Here is a 22,296-nt window from a genome sequence, read left to right as displayed (position 1 = left end):
TTCTCTCCCAATTTTTTTAATGTGCTTATTGGATGTTGATCTTTGTGAGTGCTTTGTAGATCCTATATATTAATCCTTTATCTGACGTATGCAAATATTTTCTCCCAATCAGTAGGGTGTCTTTTAATTCTAGCTTGTATTTACTTTGCCATACAGAAACATTTTAATATAGTATAGTCACTTTATTTTTGTTTCTGTTGGCTTTGCCAATGAAATCATATCATTGGAGATACATGTGAAGTCCAAATCCTGGAGTGTTCTGCCATGTGTGTCTTATGGAATCCAATCTAATGTCAAGAGGTTAGATCCAATTTGATTGTCTTTTGTGTAAGGTGCTAAATACAAATCCAATTTCCTTTTTTCCAGTTTTCCCAGCATCTTTTTTTGAAGAGTCTGTCTTTAAATCACTTCATGGACCCAGCTCCTTTGTCATAAATTAGTTGAGAGTTTGTCATTGAGTATCAGTTATAACCCATTGACTTGACATTCTACCCTTATTCCAGTACCGTGTTATTTTAATTACTATAGCTTTATAGTATAGTTTCAAGTCAGGAAACACAATGCCTCCCAATTTCTTATTTCTAATAGTGGATTTGGCTATTCAGGGTGTTGGTTTTAATCCATACACATTTCATTAGTCATTGTTTTAAACCTTTGAAGAATGTCATTAGGATTTGCAATGAATGTATATAATAATTTATGTAGTAATTTGACAATGTTGATTTTTTTCGATCCAGGAACATGAAATATTTTTTAATTTCCTGAGGTCCTCTTTAGTGTATTTAAGTGACTTGTACTTCTCCAGGTCTTTAACCTCTTTTGTTAAGTGGATTCCTAGATATGTGATGTTTTTGGACACTATGTTGAATGGAGTAGTCTCTGATCTCTTTCTCTCTAATTACTATTTATATATAAAAATGCAACATATTTTTATGTAATTATATTGTAGTCTGATACTTTGCTGTACTAGTTTGTTTCTAAAAATATTGGTAGACTGCTTAGGATCTGCTATGTGTATTGGAGACAAGGGCATGATCCTGTGACTATCCAGTAGAATAGCATTACACATAGAGGAAATGGCTATAAGGCAGGAGTTATTGTCTTCAAAAATATCACTTAGTCCTGGGTAGCTGGAATGGGGGCAGGATGGGACTGTATAAGTGAAGTCACTCCTTTCTCTCTCTCTTTTTTTTGAACTTTATTGAATCACTCTGAGATGGGCTGGAGCGATAGCACAGCGGTAGGGCGTTTGCCTTGCAGGCAGCCAACATGGCCAACCCAAGTTCGATTTCTCTGCCCCTCTCGGAGAGCCCGGCAAGCTACTGAGAGTATCTCGCCCGCACGGAAGAGCCTGGCAAGCTACCCGTGATGTATTTGATATGCCAAACACAGTAACAACAAAGTCTCCAATGGAGACGTTACTAGGCCCGCTCAAGCAAATCGATGAACAATAGGAGGACAGTGACAGTGACACCCTGAAATAGTTACAAGCTTTCATGTTTGGGTTACAATCACAATGATCAAACACCCATCCCTCCACCAGTGCACATTCCCCACCGCCAATATCTCCGGTATACCTCCCCTTTTCCACCTTCCCCCTGCCTCCATGGCAGACATGATTCCCCCATAATCTCTCTCTACTTTTGGGCATTATGGTTTGCAATACAGACCCTGGGAGGTTATCATGTTTGGCTTTTTATCTACTTTCTGCACACATCTCCCATCCCAACTGATAGTCACTCCTTTCTCTGTGCCCAGAGGTTACTCCTGGTGGGGCTTGGGGAACTGTATATGGTGCTGGGAATCAAGATGGAGTTATGTGCATTCAAGGTGATCTCCTTAACCCCTGTAATATCTGGTTCAAATAAAATATTGGGGTTTTTTTTGGTGGGGAACGTCGGGGCCACACCTGACAGTGCTCAGGTGCTTACTCCTGGCTCTGCACTCAGGGATCACTCCTGCCTAGCTCAAGGGACCATATGGGTTGCCAGAGATCCAACCTGGGTCATCCATGTGCAAGGCAAGCATCTTACTTACTGTACTGTATCTTTGCATGCACCCCCTCCATGACATGTTCTTAAGAAAATAATATATTATATATATTATATAATAATATATATAATATATTATATCCATAATCCACCAAAATTTACTTTTCTAGTAACTAAGCATTAAGAGACTAAGTAACTAAGTGTTCAAAGTGCCCCTTTTAGTTAAATTGACAGAATTATCATCCACCTAACTCAGAGGTCACTCTAAGAAGTACTGACTGGACTGACTCTGGAAGAAGTTGGTAATACAGGAGGATTCTCGCTTTTATCCTCCCATGTACACATTGAAAATATAGCTGCTCATGTAGTAATTGCCTCCCAAGAGAAGCCTGGAATTTAACAAAGTGATTCTAATGTATGTGGTAAAAAAGAATATATGTATATCATAGTAGGTAGGAATAGAGGAATAGCTAAAGTAACCTCTCACTATAAAAACAATCGCTGGCCTAGCCCCTTACAATCAGGACGAAATCTCTAACTCCAGACTCTCCGAGGAGAAACAGGTTTGGACTACAATTGAATTCCCTAATTTTTAGGCTTCCTGTCTGAGTAACAGCTCCCGAAACACTTAATTTTGTGAATGAAATAGTTTGAACTCAAGTCCCACAGGCTTACAGCAATAAAGATGCAGTCCTTAATGGGCTTTTTAATACACCAATTGATAGAGTACTTCCCACAGGCTCTTGACAGTGTTTTAGAGGCTAGAAGTCCAGTTTCAAGTTTAGTTTTAGTGTAAGCCTTCTCTTTGGGTCTTGTTGAGGTCTGTCTTCTTCCTCTGTGTCAATATTTTTCCCTCTCTATGTCAGTATTGGTGCTCACGGGCGCCACCTGGTGGTGCTCAGGATCATATGCAGTGCTAGTTTTGAAACCAGGGTTGTAACTGCAACTGCATGCTAACTAAGCAAGCCCTTTAACCTTGTACAATGTCTCTGAGTCCTATGTCTGTATTCTAATCTTAATCTCTTCTTGGGGTGGGGGAGGCACATCTGATGAAGCCCAGAGGCTACTCCCAGCATGGTGCTAGGGATTGCTCCCCTATCTTACTCAGGAACCATGTGGTGCCAGGTTTTAAACCCAAGCCTCCCACATGGGAAGTGCACATTCCAATCCTTTGAGCTATATGTGTTTTTTTCTATTTTTATTTAGACACTATGATTGACAAAATTTGTTTTTATTTAGACACCATGATTTGACAATGTTTTTGACAATTGGCATGAATCGTTTCCACCTCCAGTCTCACCACCAGTGAACATAGATTCCTTATCACCCCCAACCTTACTCCTTAACAGACTCATTTTTAAGTTTAATTATTATTATTTGCATCCCTGCGTATGGTAGCACTGGGTTTAGTGGTTTAGATATATACCAGTACCTCACCACTACAGCTCAGACAAGCCCAAAACCCTGATACTTATCCCTGTGTTACTCCCTGAATCCCTTATCTTGCTTCCCCCTCTATTTCTCTACTTTCCTGGCATTTTTGTTTCTGTAATCTAGGGACACTGGTTTACCTACCTTTGATACTATCCATTCCCTAGACATACTATTCTGTATACCTCAGATTAGTAAGAACATCCAGTATTTATTTGTCCTTGTTCATATATATATATATATATAATATTTTTATAAAGAATGTTTTCCCCTTTTTCCTCTCTTTGTTATTGCTGCAAGGACTGGCAGTTACATACTTTAGTTGTTGTGTTCAGATACACTTGGTTGCAGTATGCCATAGTGCCATTTTATTGTGGCACTGAGCGTGTGGAGTGGTACCGGAGATCAAACTCAAGGCCTTGCTCATGCCAAGCAGGCTCTCTATCCCAGGCCCCTGGAGATTGCACACATGAGATTGCACACTTTGGTTGCTATACCTGGCATCACCTGGGTAACACTTGGCATGCAAGGTAGTTCTGTAGATCAAACTTAAGGCCTCCTGCCTATAAAGCAGGTACTCTACCACTGATTGATCTTAGGGATCCAGATTAGAGATCATTTTTAGTTTTGGTTTTATTCCCTTCCCCACTTTCCCTTTCTCCCCCTTTCTTCATTCCCTTTCTTTTTGTTACTGTGGGGATCACACCAAACAGTGCTTATGAGCTACCAGAGTCACTTCAACAATGCTAGTAGGCATGTGGTGCCGGTGTTCAAACTCAGGGCCTCACCCCTCCAAGGCATGTATTCGACCACTTAAGACATGTCCCTTACCCTAGTTTTTTCTACTTTTCTTTTTAGCGGTGCCAGGGATTGAACCCAGAGTCTCACACATGCAAGGCAAGTGCTCTACTGCTGAGCTACATACCCGGGCCCTAGTTCTTCTACTTTCTGTGTTCTCATTTGTCTGTACTGAGCATGTATTACTTTATAATTTTTTAAAGTCATTTAAGCATTTTTAAAAGAATACAAGAAATGGATGTTTAAGGCGAAAAAGACTCCTGGAATCATTATTAGAAGAACTATGGTAAGGAGTTGATGAAATGTGAATCATTATTAAACAGGAAGTTGTATTTTATTTAATGGGGCAGCCTATTTAACTATGTCTCCTGGCAGTTTGTGATCATTGGACTGTCAGCGGGATGTAATTGTAGTCTTAGGAGTGCTTGCAAAAGGACAGTGCATCTGTGTTGCTGCTCCATTTCTGTGGTTGACAGCAAGACATTTTTATAAGCTGTGAAGCTCTAGGAAAGCAGTGGTGTTTATAGATTTTAAAAACATATTTTCAAAATCTACCCTGTGGCCACTGTCCTAATTCGACCCTTATTTTTCTTTCTTAAATATACTGGTTTTTCCTGCCTTCACCCTTTTCAAGTAATTTTGACAGTATTACCCAGCATTCTCCTTCTAAGCACTTGTTACATCATGTTATTTTTCCTTTTTAGGAAACTGAGTTGGCTTTCCATCACCTTAGAATGTCTGGACTTTTTGTTTGTTTTTGTTTGGGGGCCATATCTGGAAGTGTTCAGGAGTCACTCCCAAGAATGCTCAGTGGACCATGTGGTACTGGGGATCAAACCCAGGGTTTCTGCATGCAGAGCATTGCTCCAGCCTTTTCACTGTTTACCCAGCCCAGAATGTCTGAAGTTTAAAACCAAATTTAAGGCTATTAATTATAAAGTACCTTTGCACCCTAAACTTATCTCCATGTCCTTTCTCCCCCATCCTCCTCTCCTACTTATCCTTTCTAAATACGCAAGGCTTAAGCTAACACTTCCTATTTTTTGCTTGTTTGGGTCTACCAGTGGTGTTCAGGGCTTACTCCTGAGCTCTGTGCACAGAGGTCACTCCTGGCAGGCCTCAGGGGACCATATTGGATGCTGGGAACTGAACCTGGGTTTGCCACATGGACGAAAAGCACCCTACACACTGTATTATCTCTCCAGCCTCGATACTTTATATTTTTGTTAGCTTAAAAGAAGCCTTTGTACCAACAAAGTATTTTGTATTTGGTTCTACTGTTTACAGGTGGCTGAATAACCTTTAATGTATTATTTTAATGTCTTTAACTCTTAGTTTGTCCACTCATTTATTCGTCTTCATAATGTTAATACCTCACAGATTTGTTAGGATTCATTCAGATAATGAGTACAAAAACATGTTGCAAACTAAATGCATAGCACACATGTATGCCATTATTTTCTACCTACCTCTGTCAGGATGCTTTTGACTTCAAATAACAGAAATCCAACTGAAAATGGCTTAAACATTGAGGAAACAAGTTTGGAGGTAAGGCGGCTCCAGGGTTGGATAATTTAACAGCTTTGTCATCAGGAATGCAAAATCTAATAGACATCCTCCTGCTTTGATATCTCTTATTTCTTTTTCTCTTGGATTGGTTCCCCTCAGGGTCTGCAAATGGCTACTACAGTCTTAGGTGTTGCATGCAGACAACAGTGGTCAGAGGCCATTGTTAAAGAGGGGGAAAAGTTCCATTTAGTGTGTCCAAAGGAGAAAATCTTTCTGGAAGCCTCTCCCAATTCCCTTACCACCCTCAATAAACTTTCACTTATGTCTGATTAATAAAAAAAAATGTAGCATATACCCACAGTCATACATGTCATTTTAATTAGCTTAGCCCAATCATGATGAATCCCTGGTTTACTGAAGGAAGGAGCATATACAGAGAAAAGTGCAAAATAGGTGTTCCATTAATGAGAGAAAAAGTGTAATAACCCAGTATCTTCAGAGATAAGCCTGATGGGTTAGGACAAGGAGTTAAAGTGTTGATAAGGAGAGACTTCAGTATGAAAGGAACTTTGCTTCTGATCGATCAAGATTTCAATCAAGCATCATACAAAATGATGAGAATGGTTTTCACATTTGTCTTTATATTTAAATAGGTATGCGGTGGAGGTGATGAAGACCCTGATGATAAAAATGCACCATTTCGACAAAGGCCATTTTGCAAATATAAAGGACATACAGCTGATCTCCTTGATCTTTCATGGTCCAAAGTAAGAAATTTGAATTTGGCATTAATTCTATGTAAATATAACTTGAGAACGTCAGTGTTTTTTTTTTATAATTTTATTTATTGAATCACCGTGAGAGCAGTTACAAAGCTTTCGGGTCTAAGTCTCAGTCATACAATGAAACACCCATACCTTCACCAGTGCCCATTCTCCACTACCAAAAACCCCAGTATACCCCCATCCCACATCCTCCCCCTACCTGTGGGGCAGATGATTTCCACATTACTCTCTCTCTACTTTTATCACATTCAATATTTTGACACCAAACCCACTATTATTATTTGAGATTTTACCCCAACACTCAGATCTGCTGAAAAGGCAACAGTAGACAATTTGTGTTCTATTTCTGGTTATGAATAACATAATGTCGTGTGACTGCAGTAGGGCCATGTGATTTTGAAATTCCGAATTTTTTTTTAAACATCATGAGGTACAGTTGTAGATTTACAATTTTTTGTGCTTGGGTTTAGATTATACAATGATCAAATACCCATCCCTCCACCAGTGCCCATTTCCCACCACCATGGATAATATCCCTCCCACCCCCATCCCTCCCATCCCACCCTGCCTCTGTGGCAGGGCGATCCCTTGTGTTCTCTCTCTCCTTTTGGGTGTTGTGGTCTGCAAAAGAGACTTTGAGTGGCAAACATGTTCAGTCCATAGAAGGACGTCAGTGTTTTTTTAGTATCATGGTTTTCACTCTCACTCTCAAGTGTTTTATTGTTCCTATATCCTTTGGGAGTTATTTATTTTAAAAGTATTTATTTATTTTAAAAGAAAAATTATCAGATTAAGCTACTAAGAAAACATTGAATATTACTTAATAACTTCCATCTGGATCTGTTTATATACTGGTACTTTTTCCTTCTTTAATAAAGTAATTTTGCAAAGTAAATATCCTGTGAAAAGTGAGTGTGACTTCAGCTACAGTGGTACAAGCTAATCTGTCTAATCAGGACTGCTTTGGGGCTAATTTTTTATAATTCATGAAATTATTCGTTTGGGTTTAACAGTGATATTCCAGGATTCAGTGATATGTCTTCATCTCGTGATTTTACCCCCCTTCAAGCAAAATTGTTTCAGAAGTGGGGAGGCTGTTTTGCTGCTGATCAAATAGCATAGCAGCTGTGAGAAAATATAAAGAGATGTTTTAAATTTTTAAAAGTCTTTGAAGCATGAAGTAATTTGTAGAATTTGTGATACCATTTATCATTAATCAGAGTATTAAATATATTAAGAAGTCGAAGGGGATAATATTTAAAGCTTTGAATTGATAAAAATTAACCACATAAATAAAATATCAAGAGAGCAGTGCTGTGCATGTAATTTAACAATGTCAGGAGAACCTCATGCACCACAGATGTGTCACAAGAAAGACATTGGCAAGTTAAGCTTTCTCTGAGCTCCAGCTTTGAAGCACTCATTACACTTAAGAATTTGTTGTTCTTGTCATACTTGTTTAGCAATTCTGGGTACTGGATCCTTTTCCAGTTCATAAGCATGATGATCAAGTGTTCACATGTTTGTGTGATATGTGCCTTTCTTAAATCTTGTTATACACTTGGCCCTTTATCCATCTGATATAAAGAAAAGAAATTCTGGATGCCATACATAGCTCATCAATCACATTGTCATTCTCTAAATTCAAATAAGCTTAAGCCTTACCTGATAGTCTGGTTTTAAACTGACCCCATAATTGTGCCTTTATACTCCTTCCCCACTCTGTGCAAAATCTACATTGTCAGGAAATCTAAAGTCCTTATCTAATTACCATATTCAATCTGGAATAAGTAATAGCATGTACTTGGGAACTTGCACTCAATTCACCTTCTTAAAGTAAACCAATCTTTTTTTTTTTCTGAAACATAACTCTAGTAAGAAAATAGATCTCCACTGACCTCGCATTCGTCAGTATTCTCTAGAGTAGTAGAACCAAGAGGACATAGATATGGAAGGAGAATTGTTTATGAATTTGGTTCTCAAAATTGTGGGATCACTGTAGCAGTGTAGCACTGTCCTCCAGTTGTTCATCTATTTCCTCAAGCGGGCACCAGTAAAGTCTCCATCGTGAGATTTGTTGTTACTGTTTTTGACATTGAATACAGCACAGGGAGCTTGCCAGGCTCTGCTGTGCAGGCAGGATACTCTCAGTAGCTTGCCGGACTCTCCGAGAGGGACAGAGGAATCGAACCTGGGTCGGCCTCATGCAAGGCAAGTGTCCTACGCTCTATGCTATCACTCCAGCCCATGTGGGACCACAAAGTTTGAAATCTTTAGGGCAGGCAGGCTGGAAACTAAGCAGCATCATTCTGGAGTCTTTCTTTTAAGGGGAGTGATGTATTTTTTTCACATTGGCAATGTTCAGGGGTTACTCCTGGCTCTATGCTCAGGGATCACTCCTGGTAGGTAGGATTCAGGGGATTGAACCCAGATCATCCACATGAAAAGGCAAGGTGCCTTACCTGCTATACTACCTCTCCAGTCCCCGGAGTCTTAAGGCAGAATTTCTTCTCTCATCTTGGTTTTTGTTCTTAAATGGTTAATGATGTTTTTCTGTTCCGTTTTTGCGGTGTTAGAGCTCAATGCTGGGGCTTTACAGGCATGATGCATATGTGGCTCTACTGCTGAACCATATCTTCAGTCACTGTCTATTCTTTCGAACTTTCTTATTTACTGTTTACTAATGTACATTCCTAAATCTAATTTTCAACAAGATTCTAAAAATAGACACTCCTCTTAAAAATAGAGGAGACTGGTGGCCAGGGTGATAGCCAAAGAGCTTCTGCATACATGTTTTATATGCAGAAAGCCTGGTCGAAATCTTTCATACCATCAGGTTCCCCTAACATCACTGGAAGTAACATGCAAAGCACTGAGCCAGAAGAAGCTGCATGTGGCCCCCAGAAAATTGGGATCTTTCAAATGAATTAACTCATCTTTTGTTCTTTCTGAAGTCACGTATCACACTAATAATATAAAACTATTGAGTACATAAGACAGAAAGTTCACTTTTAACAAATGGTAATAAAATAATCATTGTCTATTTCTCCATAGAACTACTTTCTTCTTTCTTCTTCTATGGATAAAACAGTCAGGTTGTGGCATATTTCCAGAAGAGAATGTCTTTGCTGCTTTCAACATATAGATTTTGTTACTGCTATAGCTTTCCATCCAAGGGTAAGTAATTGTTTATACAATTATAGGTAATTATTTATACAATTGTTAATATATAAGGAAAGTGAGAGAACCTGTTTTTTCTGATGTGAAGTTGGGCTACATAGAAGAAGAAATTAACAGCCACACAGTCACATGCAGCTATGTTTTAATATTCTTTGTTGTCAGTAGAGATAGTTCTAAGGGCCAAAGTATATGTTTTGCACGTGGAAGATCTGGATTTCATCCCCAGAACCACATAGACCTCCCAGGTTTTTCAGGTATGATCCTCGAGCATCAATGTGCCCCCTCAAATTTTTTAAATTATGATTTCATTTTGCTTTTAAAATGTTAAAGGAGGGGCCAGAGCTTATCACTGGGTAGGGCATTTGCCTTGTACATGGATGACCCGGCTTCAATCCCCAGCATCCCATACGGTCCCCCAAGCTCTGCCAGAAGCAATTTCTGAGTGCAGTCAGGAGTAACCCCTGAGCATTGTTGATGAGGCCCAAAAAGCAAAAATAAAATAAAATAAAATGTTAAAGGAGGGGCCAGAGACATGGTACGGGAGGTAGAGAACTTTGCATGCAGCTGTCCCTAGTTTATTCTCCAGCACTGCATATGGTTTACTGAGACCCACTAGGAGTCACTTATGAGCACATAGCCAGAGCAAGCCCCCCAGATGACCAAAAGGTAGAGGATAGGGAAGGAGGGAGGTAGAGGGAAAAGGAAAGAACAGGACATGTGGCTCAAGTGGGAATAAATTACTAAGTGGGAATAAATTACTTTGCATTCTGATGCTCTGAATTTGAACCCTGATACTGCATGTACGTAAGCACCACTGGGTGTGAACTCCCAAAGTTTTTGTGAAAAGAAATAACTTTGCGAATATGTATTAGAAGAAATGTAAACATCATGGTCTAAATATAATAGTAAAAGACCATCACAAAGCTGTCAGACTGCACAGTGTAAATAAAAAATAAAGCATTACATTCAAGATGAAAGTACTGAAGATAAACAAAGGAAGAAATGGATATATGATAAAGGAATGTATGTAGCCAGGAATCATGAGAAGTGAAGATATGAGGGAAATAAGGTAATGAGAAGATCAAATTCCATTAAAATACCTATTTATTCCTTTATGTCTATAGATAATTGTTAATTTAGAGATCCTTTCTTAGATTTTCTTTATTCAGGGGCTCTTAAACAATGCTCTAGAGACCTCTCCCAGCACGATTATCAGCCAACAGGGCCCAAGGACACATGGCTACCTGGTTCTGCATCATTGCTGGAGGTTATATCATGCAATCTGGTGGTGCCACACCCAGTGGTGTTTGGGAAGACTATGTGTTACTGGGGATGAGCCAGAGTCATCTTCATGCCAGGCATGTCCCTTAACCCCTAAAGAATTTTTGGTCCACATATTCTCAGTATGGAAAAGCTTTTAATAATTTTCCTTTGAAAATAAATATTTCACTATTTCACATGATTTCAACTGAAATAACTGCAAAATAGTACCCTTATAAAATAGTCAACAAATGCATATATCTGGGGCCTGATAGATAACTCAGCAGACTTGAGCACATGCTTTGCATGTGGGAAGCCCAGTTTTGATCCCCACCACAGGCATATGGTTCCCCCACATACTGAGCAGGAAGTAGCCCCTGATCACTGCCAGATGTGGTGTCAAAAAAACAAAACAAAAAAAAACAGACTAAATTTTGGGTAGTTCTTTATAACTGTAAACTCAAGGGAAAATTTACGCTAATGCTCACCATTAGCCCGGGTGAAGGATTGGAGGACTTGCACTGGCTGACCCTATATTCACATTCCCTCTCCTACAATAAAGAATTTCTAATCATGTCTTCTCTATATTTTTAACAACCACTGTTATTTTAATCTAACAATTTCATTATATTCACATTTCTTCCCGTTTTATTCCAAGACTAAGCATAAAAAATGCCCTTTTTCTCAATATTGTTTGCTTCCCTAGGAAGGCTAATAGTAATAATTCTGACTCCCTGACTCCCAGGGAGACTTGGTTAAGTGAGCAGGGAATGATTTAGCTTTTAATATTTTTACCAGTTAATTTTCATTTTAATTAATTTTAATGAATTTAAATTAATTTTCATTGATTTTTAAATTAGGCTGGAGCAATAGCACAGTGGTAGGGCATTTGCCTTGTGCACAGCTGGCCCAGCTGAGCTGGGTTCAATTCCTCTGCCCCTCTCGGAGAGCCTGGCAAGCTACCGAGAGTATCTCGCCCGCACGGCAAAGCATGGCAAGCTACCTGTGACGTATTTAATATGCCAAACACAGTAACAACAAGTCTTACAATGGAGACATTACTGGGCCCACTCGAGCAAATCGATGAACAAACAACAGGAGGACAGTGCAGTGCAGATTTTTAAATTTATTTAATTTTTAATTATTGCTCCCGAGCTATTTTAACTTGAATTCTAATGTTATAAAAAGTAGAACAATTTAGTGATAAGCATGGTTTAGTTTATTAGAATAAGGTTTCTCAACTTTAACATTGTTAACATTTTAGGTTGGATAAATCATTGATGTAAAGGTAGTTTGCCCTGTGTTTAACAGCATTTTTAGTCTCTAGCCACTAGATGCCAGTAGTACTCCATCCTCCAGTGTGACCATCAAAAACGAATCCAGATGTTTCTAGATATATCACCTTTCCTCTGGTGAGAACTTCTGATTAGAGATTGAAAATATGAATAGTGGAATAACATGTTGCTGATACAGTATCAGTTTATCCAAAAAATGGCTAGTTCTGGTCTGGGGATAGAGCTTAAAGTGGTAGAGTACATGTTTAGCATGTTAAGGCCCTGAATTTTATTCCCCGCTTCTCATGAGATGCTTAGGACCACCAACACAGGCTGAGCTCTGTCAGGTTTTGCCCCTATTTTTGTATGATTCATTCTGCAAGCTACCTCTGTTTTTTGCACTTGGCAGGAGGGGAGGAATTTAACCTAAGACCTCACACTTGTGAAGCATGTGCTCTTACCACAGAGTTACAGTCCCAGTCCCTGGCATTTATCTTTTATCCAACTGTTACCCTGTAGGAAGGTATGGCAAAAGTATCTAGAGGCTAGTGTTTCCCAAGCATGTTGTTTGAAGGTACCAACCCTGCTAGACATTCCTACCTGTTCCCCAGTTCCCCAGGCCTAAATCCATAATTAGGTAAGTTGGAAAACAATATCTCATTACCATTTGGGTAGTTCACTGTGGTAACTAGAAACCCTATTTAACAACCCTATTTAACAAGAACAAAAGTGTCTAGAAGCTAGTGTTTCCCAAGCATGTTGCTTGAAGGTACCAACCCTGCTAGACATTCCTACCTGTTCCCCAGTTCCTCAGGCCTAAATCCATATTTAGGTAAGTTGGAAAACAATATCTCATTACCATTTGGGTAGTTCACTGTGGTAACTAGGAACCCTATTTAACTTTCTGTAACACAGAATTTCTCAAACTTAATTTGATCACAGAACGCTTCAACTATACATTGTTAACTTATACCTTGAGATAAGCAGGTAAAGATATGACAGAGTGCTTTGAAAGTCACTTCTGCAAAATGAATACTGCAGTTTCTCTTTGGGGGATCCGAAGGCCATATCAAGTGGGGTCATATCAAGTGGTGTTCAGGGACTACTCCTGGCTGTGTGCTCAAGGAACCATGCCATCCCCATGCATGTTGAGCTATCACTCTGGTCCTCATTGTTAATTTTCATGTAAAAAGTAATGCTTGCTTGAAGAATGCATTAGTACTTCTAGTATAAAATCTACCTGTATTAACCATTATTTCTAATAGACTTAATGCCCTGTTTTGCTCTATTAAGATTTTCTTATTTGGTGAAATATCTGCTTTCTCTTTTGCCACATTTTTAGGATGACAGGTATTTTCTAAGTGGATCTTTGGATGGAAAGCTTCGCCTTTGGAACATACCTGACAAAAAAGTGGCTTTATGGAATGAAGTAGATGGTCAAACAAAATTGATCACAGCTGCAAATTTCTGTCAGAATGGCAAATATGCAGTGATTGGAACATATGATGGCAGGTGTATTTTCTATGACACTGAGGTAAACACCATATTACTATGTGTAAATTACATAGTTGAGAATACTTAGTAATAATACATTTTACAGAAGATGATTTTGGTTTGGAAAAAGTTGATACACACTGTCTGGGTTTTAACTTCCTTTTCCATAAATTTGGGCAAGTAATATCATATGTTCCTGTAAACTGATCTTTATGATTCCTTCTAATTCTGGTATTTGTGTGATTTCTTTTTAGCATCTGAAATATCACACACAAATACACGTCCGATCTACCAGAGGACGCAATAAAGTTGGAAGAAAAATTACTGGCATTGAGCCTTTACCTGGAGAAAATAAGGTGACAAGTTTTTGGTTTGGGTTGTTGTTGTTGTTGTTGTTGTTACTTTTACCTTTGATTTTTCATGGGCCCACCCCAGTGATGTTAAGAGTCATGAGAGGTACTCAGGTGGTACTCAGGAGACCTGGGTCTTGTGCATAATATGCATACACTCCAACACCTTGAGCTATTGCCAGCCCACCTCTCTGTATTTATTTATTTTAATCCTTTTTTGTATTAGCCACCATGAAGTTACAAGTTATTCATGATTGGGTTTCAGACATACATTGTTTCAACACCAATCCCTTCATCATTGCCCACTTCCCTCCATTAACTTTCCCTCCTCACCCCCTCTTTGCCTCCCACCCACAATTCTCCACCTATGCACTGTTCATCGATTTGCTTGAGTGAGCACCAGTAATGTCTCCATTGTGAGACTTATTGTTACTGTTTTTAGCATATCGAATATGCCACGGGGAGCTTGCCAGGCTCTGCTATGCGGGCGGGATACTCTCGGTAGCTTGCTGGGCTCTTTGAGAGGGATAGAGGAATAGAACCCGGGTCGACCACGTGCAAGAAAAACGCCCTACCTGCTGTACTATTGCTCCAGTTCCTGCCCCTATGAGGAGCACTTTTTTAAAATATGTAAGATTTTCACTGTGTTTTACTGCATTGTTGCTGACAGGGTTTCATATGTAACACGTTACCACTTTCCAGCACCACCTCTTCCTTCCATTTGATCTTCTTTCCATTATAGTTATTGCTCCCTGCTTTTTCTTCACCCAGCCCCCTCACGCGGTATATTTCCTGCTGATTCCCAGTTCTCGTGTTCTTTTTTTCCGTTGTCATGGGGAATTCATTATTTGCCCATTTTTTCCTTATACTCCACATATGATTGAGATCATTCTGTGTAGGTCTCTCCCTGTGACTAACTTAATGATACTTTCCAGGTTCCTCCATGTAGCAGCAAATTGCATGACTTTATCATTTCTTTTGACTGAGTAATATTCCATTTTACCATAGTTTCTTTATCCAGCCATGTATTCTTGCACTGTTGGGTTATTACCAGATTTTGGCTATTGTGGCTAATGCTGAAAGGAATATAGGAGGGCAACTGATTTTTCTCCATTTTGTTTTTGGACCCTTGGGGTCTATTCCAAGAAGTGGTTTTGCTGAGTCTAATGGGAGCTCAATTCCTAGACTTTTTAGGAATGTCATAATGTTTTCCCAAAAGGCTGGACCAATTGACATTCACACCACAGTGAATAAGAGTCCCTTTCTCCTCTCATCCACTCTAGCACTGGTTGTTCTTGTTCTTTTTGATGTATGCCAGTCTCTGAGGTGTGAGATGATACCTCATTGTTTTTTTTTTATATCTCCCTGATGGTTAGTGATGTCGAGCCTTATTTCACATGCCTTTTGGCCATTCATACATCTTCTTTGAGGACATTGCTATTCATTTCTTCTCCCCATTTTTTGATGGGATTGGATTTTTTTCTTGTAAAGTTCTATCAGTACCTTGTATATCTTAGATATTAACCTTTATAGGATGACTGTTGAATAAATAGGTTCACCCATTCTGCGGGCTGTCTTTGTATTCTGATTTTTGTTTCTTTGAGGTGCAGAAGTTTCTTGATTTAACATAATCCAATTTGTTTATCTTTGCTTCCACTTAGTAGTGTTTCACCCTTGAAGTTGGTTCTAGCTTCCATGTCTTGGAGAGTTCTGTGTACATTTTCCTTTATATACCTTATGGTTTCAGGATTGATATCAAGGTCTCTAATCCATTTTGATTTGATTTTTGTTCATTGCGTTGAGAGATCTCAGTTCAGATTTTTGCATGTAGCTTACCCATGTAGATTACAGTTTTCCCAGTACCACTTATTGAAGAGGCTTTCCTTGCTCCACTTTATGTTTTTTGCTCCTTTATAGAAGGGTAACTGGTCACATACCTTATATCTTGGGATATTCAACTCTATTCCATTGATCTGCGGGCCTGTCTTTATTCCACTATCATGCTATTTTAATTAATACCACTTTGTAGTACAGTTTGAAGTTGAGGAAAGTGATACCTCCCATCTTATTTTCCCAAGGATTTCTTTAACTATTTGGAGTTTAGGATTATTGTTCCATATGAATTTCAGGAGTGTTTGATCTGTTTCTTTGAAAAATGTCATGGGTATCCTAAGGGATTGCATTGAATCTGCACAGTACTTTGGGGAGTATTGCCATTTTGACAGTGTTATTCCTCCCAATCCACGAGCAGGGAATGTGTTTCCATTTCCTTGTGCCCTCTTTTATTTCTTGAAGTAATGTTTTGTAATTTTCATTGTATAATTCCTTTACCTCTTTAGTTAAGCGGATTACGATTTACTTGGTTTTCTGAGGTATAGATGTGAATGGGATTATTTTTTTAAATACTCCCTCTTCTATTTTATTTGCATAAAGGAAAGCCACAGACTTTTTCATATTAATTTTTTAGCCTGTCACTTTACTATTGTTTCTTCAAGCTTCTGTAGAGTCTTTAGAATTTTATAAATACAGTGTCATCCACAAAAAGTGAGAGCTTGAATTCTTCCTTTCCTATCTGGATGTTCTTAATATCTTTTTTCTTGCCTAATTGCTATGATGAGTACTTCCAGTACTATATTGAATAGAAGTGACAAGAATAGGCAAGTTGTCTTTGCTTGATCTTAGAGGGACGGCTTTTAGTATTTCCCCATTGAGTATAATATTTGTGGTAAATGGCTTTGACAATGTTCAGGAAAGTTCCATCAATACCCATTTTGCTGAGAGTTTTTTTATGAATAGATATTGGATCTAATCAAATACGCTCTCTACATCTACTGATATGATCATATAGATTTTATTTTTCTTATATTGATGTGGCAAATTACATTGATAGACTTGTGTATGTTAAAACCATTCTTGCATTCCCAGGATGAATCCCACTTTGTCATTTTTAGTATATGATTTTTTGGTGAATTGTTGAATTCTATTTGTTAGGATTTTGATGAGTATCTTTGCATCTGTGTTCATCACTGTAATTTTTTTTGTGCTGTCTCTGTCTGCTTTTGATTGGGGTGATGTTTGCTTCATGGAAATTATTTGGGGGTACTTGTGTTTCTTCAGTTTCCTGGAGGACCCTGTATAGAATTGGCAGTAGGTAATCTTTTTTTTTTCTAATTTTTTTTATTAGTGAAACACCATGAGGTACAGTTGTAGATTTACAATTTTTTGTGCTTGGGTTTCGATTATACAATGATCAAATACCCATCCCTCCACCAGTGACCATTTTCCACCACCATGGATAATATCCCCCCACCCCCATCCCCCCCATCCCACCCTGCCTCTATGGCAGGGCAATCCCATGTGTTCTCTCTCTTCTTTTGGGTGTTGTGGTCTGCAAAAGAGGCATTGAGTGGCAAACATGTTCAGTCCATAGTCTACTTTCGACATGCATCTCCCCTCCTGGGAGGATCCTCCAAACACCCTTTATTTGGTGCTCCCTTCTCTATCTGAGCTGCCCTTTCCCCTAGAATGCCCAGCTGGCCTCTAAGCTATGGAGTAATCCTCCTGGTGCTGATCTCAGTTATTCTTGGGTACTAATCTCATACTTTGTTACTTTATATCCCCCAGATGAATGCAATCTTTCTATGTCTATCCCTCTCTTTCTGACTCATTTCGCTTAGCATGATACTTTCCATGTTGTACCACTTGTATGTAAATTTCATGACTTCATCTTTTCTAACAGCTACATAGTACTCCATTGTGTAGATGTACCAAAGTTTCTTTAACCAATCATCTGTTCTTGGGCATTCAGGTTTCTTCCAGTTTCTGGCTATTGTAAAGAGTGCTGCAATGAACAAACAAGTGCAGATGTCACTTCGACTATACATTTTTGCCTCTCTGGGATATATTCCCAGGAGTGGTATTGCTGGGTCAAATGGGAGCTCAATTTCTAATTTTTTTGAGAATCGTCCATACTGTTTTCCAGAAGGGCTGAACCAGTCGACATTCCCACCAACAGTGAAGGAGTGCTCCTTTCTCGCCACATCCGTGCCAGCATCAGTTGCTTTTGTTCTTTTGAATGTGGGTCAGTCTCTGAGGTGTGAGATGGTATCTCATTGTGGTTTTGATCTGCATCTCCCTGATGATTAATGATGTAGAGCATTTTCTCTTGTGCTTTTTTGCCATTCGGATTTCTTCTTTGAGAAAGTTTCTGTCCATTTCATTGCCCCATTTTTGGATGGGGTTGGATGTTTTCTTCTTGTGGAGTTCAACCAGTACTTTATATATCCTCGATATCAACCCCTTGTCAGATGTGTATTCGGCGAATATCCTTTCCCATTCTGTAGAGGCAGTAGGTAATCTTTAAATGTTTGAAAGAGGGCTGAAGCGATAGCACAGCGGGTAGGATGTTTGCCTTGCACGCGGCCGACCTGGGTTCAATCCCCGGAATCCCATATGGTCCCCCAAGCACCGCCAGGAGTAATACCTGAGTGCAGAGCCAGGAATAACCCCTGAGCATCACTGGGTATGACCCAAAAAGCAAAACAAAATGTTTGAAAGAACTCAGTAGTGAATACTTCTGGGGTTTTGTTTGGGGGAAGACTTTTGATTACCTTTTAAATTCCCTTGATCATGATAGGTCTGTTCAGGTATTCCAAATCATGTTGGCTAAGCCTTTGGATGCTATAGCAGACCCAGAATTTATCCATGACTTCTAGGTTCTCTCATTTCATGACATAGAAATTCTCAAAGTAATCTCTGATGGTCCTTTTGACTTCTGTTGTGATACCTGTTGTGGTTTCTCTCATTTCTGTTTTGGTTTATTAGGATTCTCTTGCTTTTTTGTGAGCCTCGCTAGTAGTTTATCAATCTTGTTTACTTTTTTAAAGAACTAGCTCTTAGTTTTGTTAAACATTTTGTTCTTCTAAATTCATGTTCATTAATTTCTGCTCTGACTTTCATTATATTTTTCCTTCTGACTACTTTGGGCTCCTTTTGTTGGTCATTTTCCAGATTGTTCAGTTATATGGTTAAGTTATTTATGTGGGCCCTTTATTCCTTCCTGATGAATGTTTGCATGTTATGAACTTTCCTCTTTTTGTGTGTGTTTTGGTTCAAACCCGGCATTGCTCAGGGGTTTCTCCTGGCTCTGCACTCATAAGTTATCCCTAACAGTGCTCAGGGGGACCATATGGGATGCCGGGGATGAAACCCAGGTTGGCCACATGGAAGGCAAATGCCCTTCCCAGTGTACTACCACTCTGGCCCCATGAACTTTCCTCTTACACTGCTTTGACTGTGTCCCACACATTTTGGTAACTGCATGCAATATTTAGGCTCCTAGAAGTTCTTTATACCTTGGTTAAGAATATATGTTCCTATGGACTAATGATTTTTCTAGTTTTGAAGCCTTTCTTTGTATCTGTAACACCTTTGTTGGTTCTACCTTAACTTAGAATAAAAATTCTATTTTTAATTTGTGTTTTATTCATTTTTAGATACTGGTAACCTCAAATGATTCCAGAATTAGACTGTATGATCTTAGAGATTTGTCCCTTTCTATGAAATATAAAGGCTATGTCAACAGCAGCAGCCAGATCAAAGCAAGTTTCAGGTAAACTGGCAAAGAGAAATCTCCAAGACATCAAAGTAATTCTCCTCTACTCCAGATTTTCCATTGATGTATGCCTTATGTTATATGATGTTTTTAGTTTCTTTTCACTTTTGGAATTGATATCTTAACATTATGAAATACCATATCTGCCTATAAGGGAGGTAGAAGTTGAGTCACCCACACAGTGCAGAAACCAAGACCCAAAAAGTTAATTAATTTGCCTCAGGTTGCAGCATCAAGATTAGAAAATTCCTGGCTTAAATGTGTGCTTTTGTACTTTGCTGTAAGCATTTATTTGGTGGGATGGGAGAATGGTTTGTGGGCTGCGTTCATTACTGCTTGGGGACTGGGCTGGGCTCTGTAAGCTTTTTAAGATAAGGTTTACTTCCTATTCACCCACATGGTCTTCATCCTTTTAGGTTTAGAAGCTAGTAAAGCATTTGAACATCCTAAATTACAACATTCTATATCTGTACATATTGTTATTTGAACTCCTGATTTGGGGTCTGGAAGTTCTGAAATACCCACCTTTCTTTACCCCTAACCCCCTTTCTATCATACTTTTTCTTATCAGGTCTCTTTTCCTTTTGAGTAACCCAGTACTTAGTAATTTACCTGGTAAAATACTCTATTTCTCTCTTTGATATCTTAAGTAGGCATTCTTCACAGCATAGGTTAACCAGTAGTACAGTTATCTAGAGCTTTGGTAAAAATAATGATGACTCTAGCCCCTGTGTCAGACCAAACTGTGTTGAGACTAGGAGGTCTGTCTCACAACAAGCTCCCTTGGGTGTTTCCTTAAGTCTTTTAAAGTAGGAAGCTTTCATAGAGGGAATTCTACAAATAACCAGACCCTGATTTTTTCTTCCTTTCTTTTCCAAATTTAGTCATGATTTTAGTTACATTGTTAGTGGCTCTGAAGATAAGTATGTTTATATTTGGAGTACTTACCATGATTTAAGCAAGTTTACTTCAGTCAGGAGAGATCGCAATGACTTTTGGGAAGGTATTAAAGGTAAGTAAATGCCTCCTTTTGTGATTCTTACACATGAGTAAAGTTAGAGATATACAAGAATTAAATTTGTATAGGCATTGTTTCAGAAAGACACTTTCACAGTTATAACTGCTTCTTTCTGATATCTGATTTAAGTTTTCTGTACCCAAGAAGAACTTAACAGTTCTTTAAAACTTGAGAAGTCATAGAATGTCAGAACTTGTATGTAGTATGTTATTGTTGTTGTTGTTGTTGTTTTACTAAGAAAGTATTTTGGCAGGGCTAGAGAAGACAGTTCAAAGGTCTGAAGCTGAAGTATATGTCTGACATGTGGAGGCCCTGATTTTGATCTCTAGCATATCATAGAGCACCTTCAGTATGTTGCTGGTAACTGCCAGCACCACCAGCCCAAGCAGCACCACATTGCTGGGCCTTGCATAGAGACTTCTAAACCGCATAACCAGACCAAGGTCACCATGAGTCACCTCAGGGTCCCCTGGCACTGCTAAGGAAGTCCAAAAAGAAAAAAAGAAAATACGTTACTTGGTTCTGTATATGCTAATTCTAAAACCTATTTGAAATATGATTTACGTGTGTACTTTTTTTGTACTACACTTTTTATCTTGATGTTTAGGATTCAGTTTATTAGTTATCCTAACATAGAATTTTTTTTCTCTAGCACATAATGCAGTTGTCACATCAGCCATCTTTGCTCCAAACCCAAGTTTGATGTTGTCTTTGGATGTGCAATCTGAAAAACCAGAAGGGAGTGAGAAAAGTGAAATTGCTGAAGCTTTGGATGCCATGCCTTCTGGTAGGTATTCATATTTTGTTCCTCCTACCTTTTTTCTCATCAGCGCTTAGTGGCATCATTGACTCATTATGGGCGTTCTGAAATTCTCATGAATATGGGAAATGTTTGTTTACAACATAATATTTAACAAATGTGTTTCTGAATATTTCTAAAACATTTCTTCTAAGTTTTAATTCTTTTAAATTCATATGGGAGAGGCTGGAGTAATAGTACAGCAGATAGTTTTTTGCCTTGCAAACAACCTACCCAGATTCCATCCCTGACACATAGGATTCCCCCACACCCACCAGGCGTAAGCTTCAGCACAGAGACAGGAGTAAGCCCTGAGCACTGCCAGATGTCACCCAAAACCTAAAAAAAAATTAATTAAAAATAATAAATTCACATGGGAACTAAAAATAACTTTGGGGCTGAGAGTTACTATAATAGGTAGGGCGCTTGCCTCATATGCCTAACCTGGATTCGATTCCTCAGGGAACTGCATGGTCCTCTGAGCATCTTCGGTTGCATCCCTGGGGACACCCAGCAGTGCCAGGTTAGCTCAGATACTCCCAGCGCTATGGTGCCCAAGCATTATCTCATACTCACACTCTTGTATTGAACTATGGGCCTGGTTGGCTGAGAGTTGCTAAGGGGCACTGAGCCTCCTTAGAAGAACTTGAGAGTCTCACCACCGGAAAAAGAAAGCCTTGAAAGGTTCATGGTTTTATTTTTATGAGCATTCTCCTTAGACAAGCACAAGTAAGACATACAAGCACAAAGTTTATTTTCTGTGTCCTCAACTAGTCTGCATGCAATCACTATG

General features: G+C 38.9%; 1 protein-coding gene and 1 non-coding gene across 2 annotated transcripts in view; both read left to right on the top strand.

The window, feature by feature from the left end:
- Window positions 1-22,296, top strand: part of WDR44 (WD repeat domain 44) — a 126,374-nt gene that overhangs the window by 100,566 nt on the left and 3,512 nt on the right. Inside the window, exons 13-19 of the mRNA XM_056125773.1 lie at window positions 6,383-6,496; window positions 9,569-9,691; window positions 13,571-13,762; window positions 13,977-14,078; window positions 19,568-19,683; window positions 20,571-20,698; window positions 21,357-21,491. Coding sequence (XP_055981748.1) covers window positions 6,383-6,496; window positions 9,569-9,691; window positions 13,571-13,762; window positions 13,977-14,078; window positions 19,568-19,683; window positions 20,571-20,698; window positions 21,357-21,491 — 910 coding nt within the window. The remainder of the gene's footprint in view (window positions 1-6,382; window positions 6,497-9,568; window positions 9,692-13,570; window positions 13,763-13,976; window positions 14,079-19,567; window positions 19,684-20,570; window positions 20,699-21,356; window positions 21,492-22,296) is intronic.
- LOC130034320 (small nucleolar RNA U13) lies at window positions 7,994-8,097 on the top strand. Its single transcript, XR_008794091.1, has one exon. It is a non-coding gene; the product is annotated as a small nucleolar RNA U13 (small nucleolar RNA).

The sequence above is a fragment of the Sorex fumeus genome, unplaced genomic scaffold (genome assembly GCF_029834395.1).
Source record: "Sorex fumeus unplaced genomic scaffold, SorFum_2.1 ptg000058l, whole genome shotgun sequence".
Lineage (NCBI taxonomy): Eukaryota > Metazoa > Chordata > Mammalia > Eulipotyphla > Soricidae > Sorex > Sorex fumeus.
Note: the sequence above shows the minus strand (reverse complement) of the source record. Positions and strands in the feature narration are given on the sequence as shown.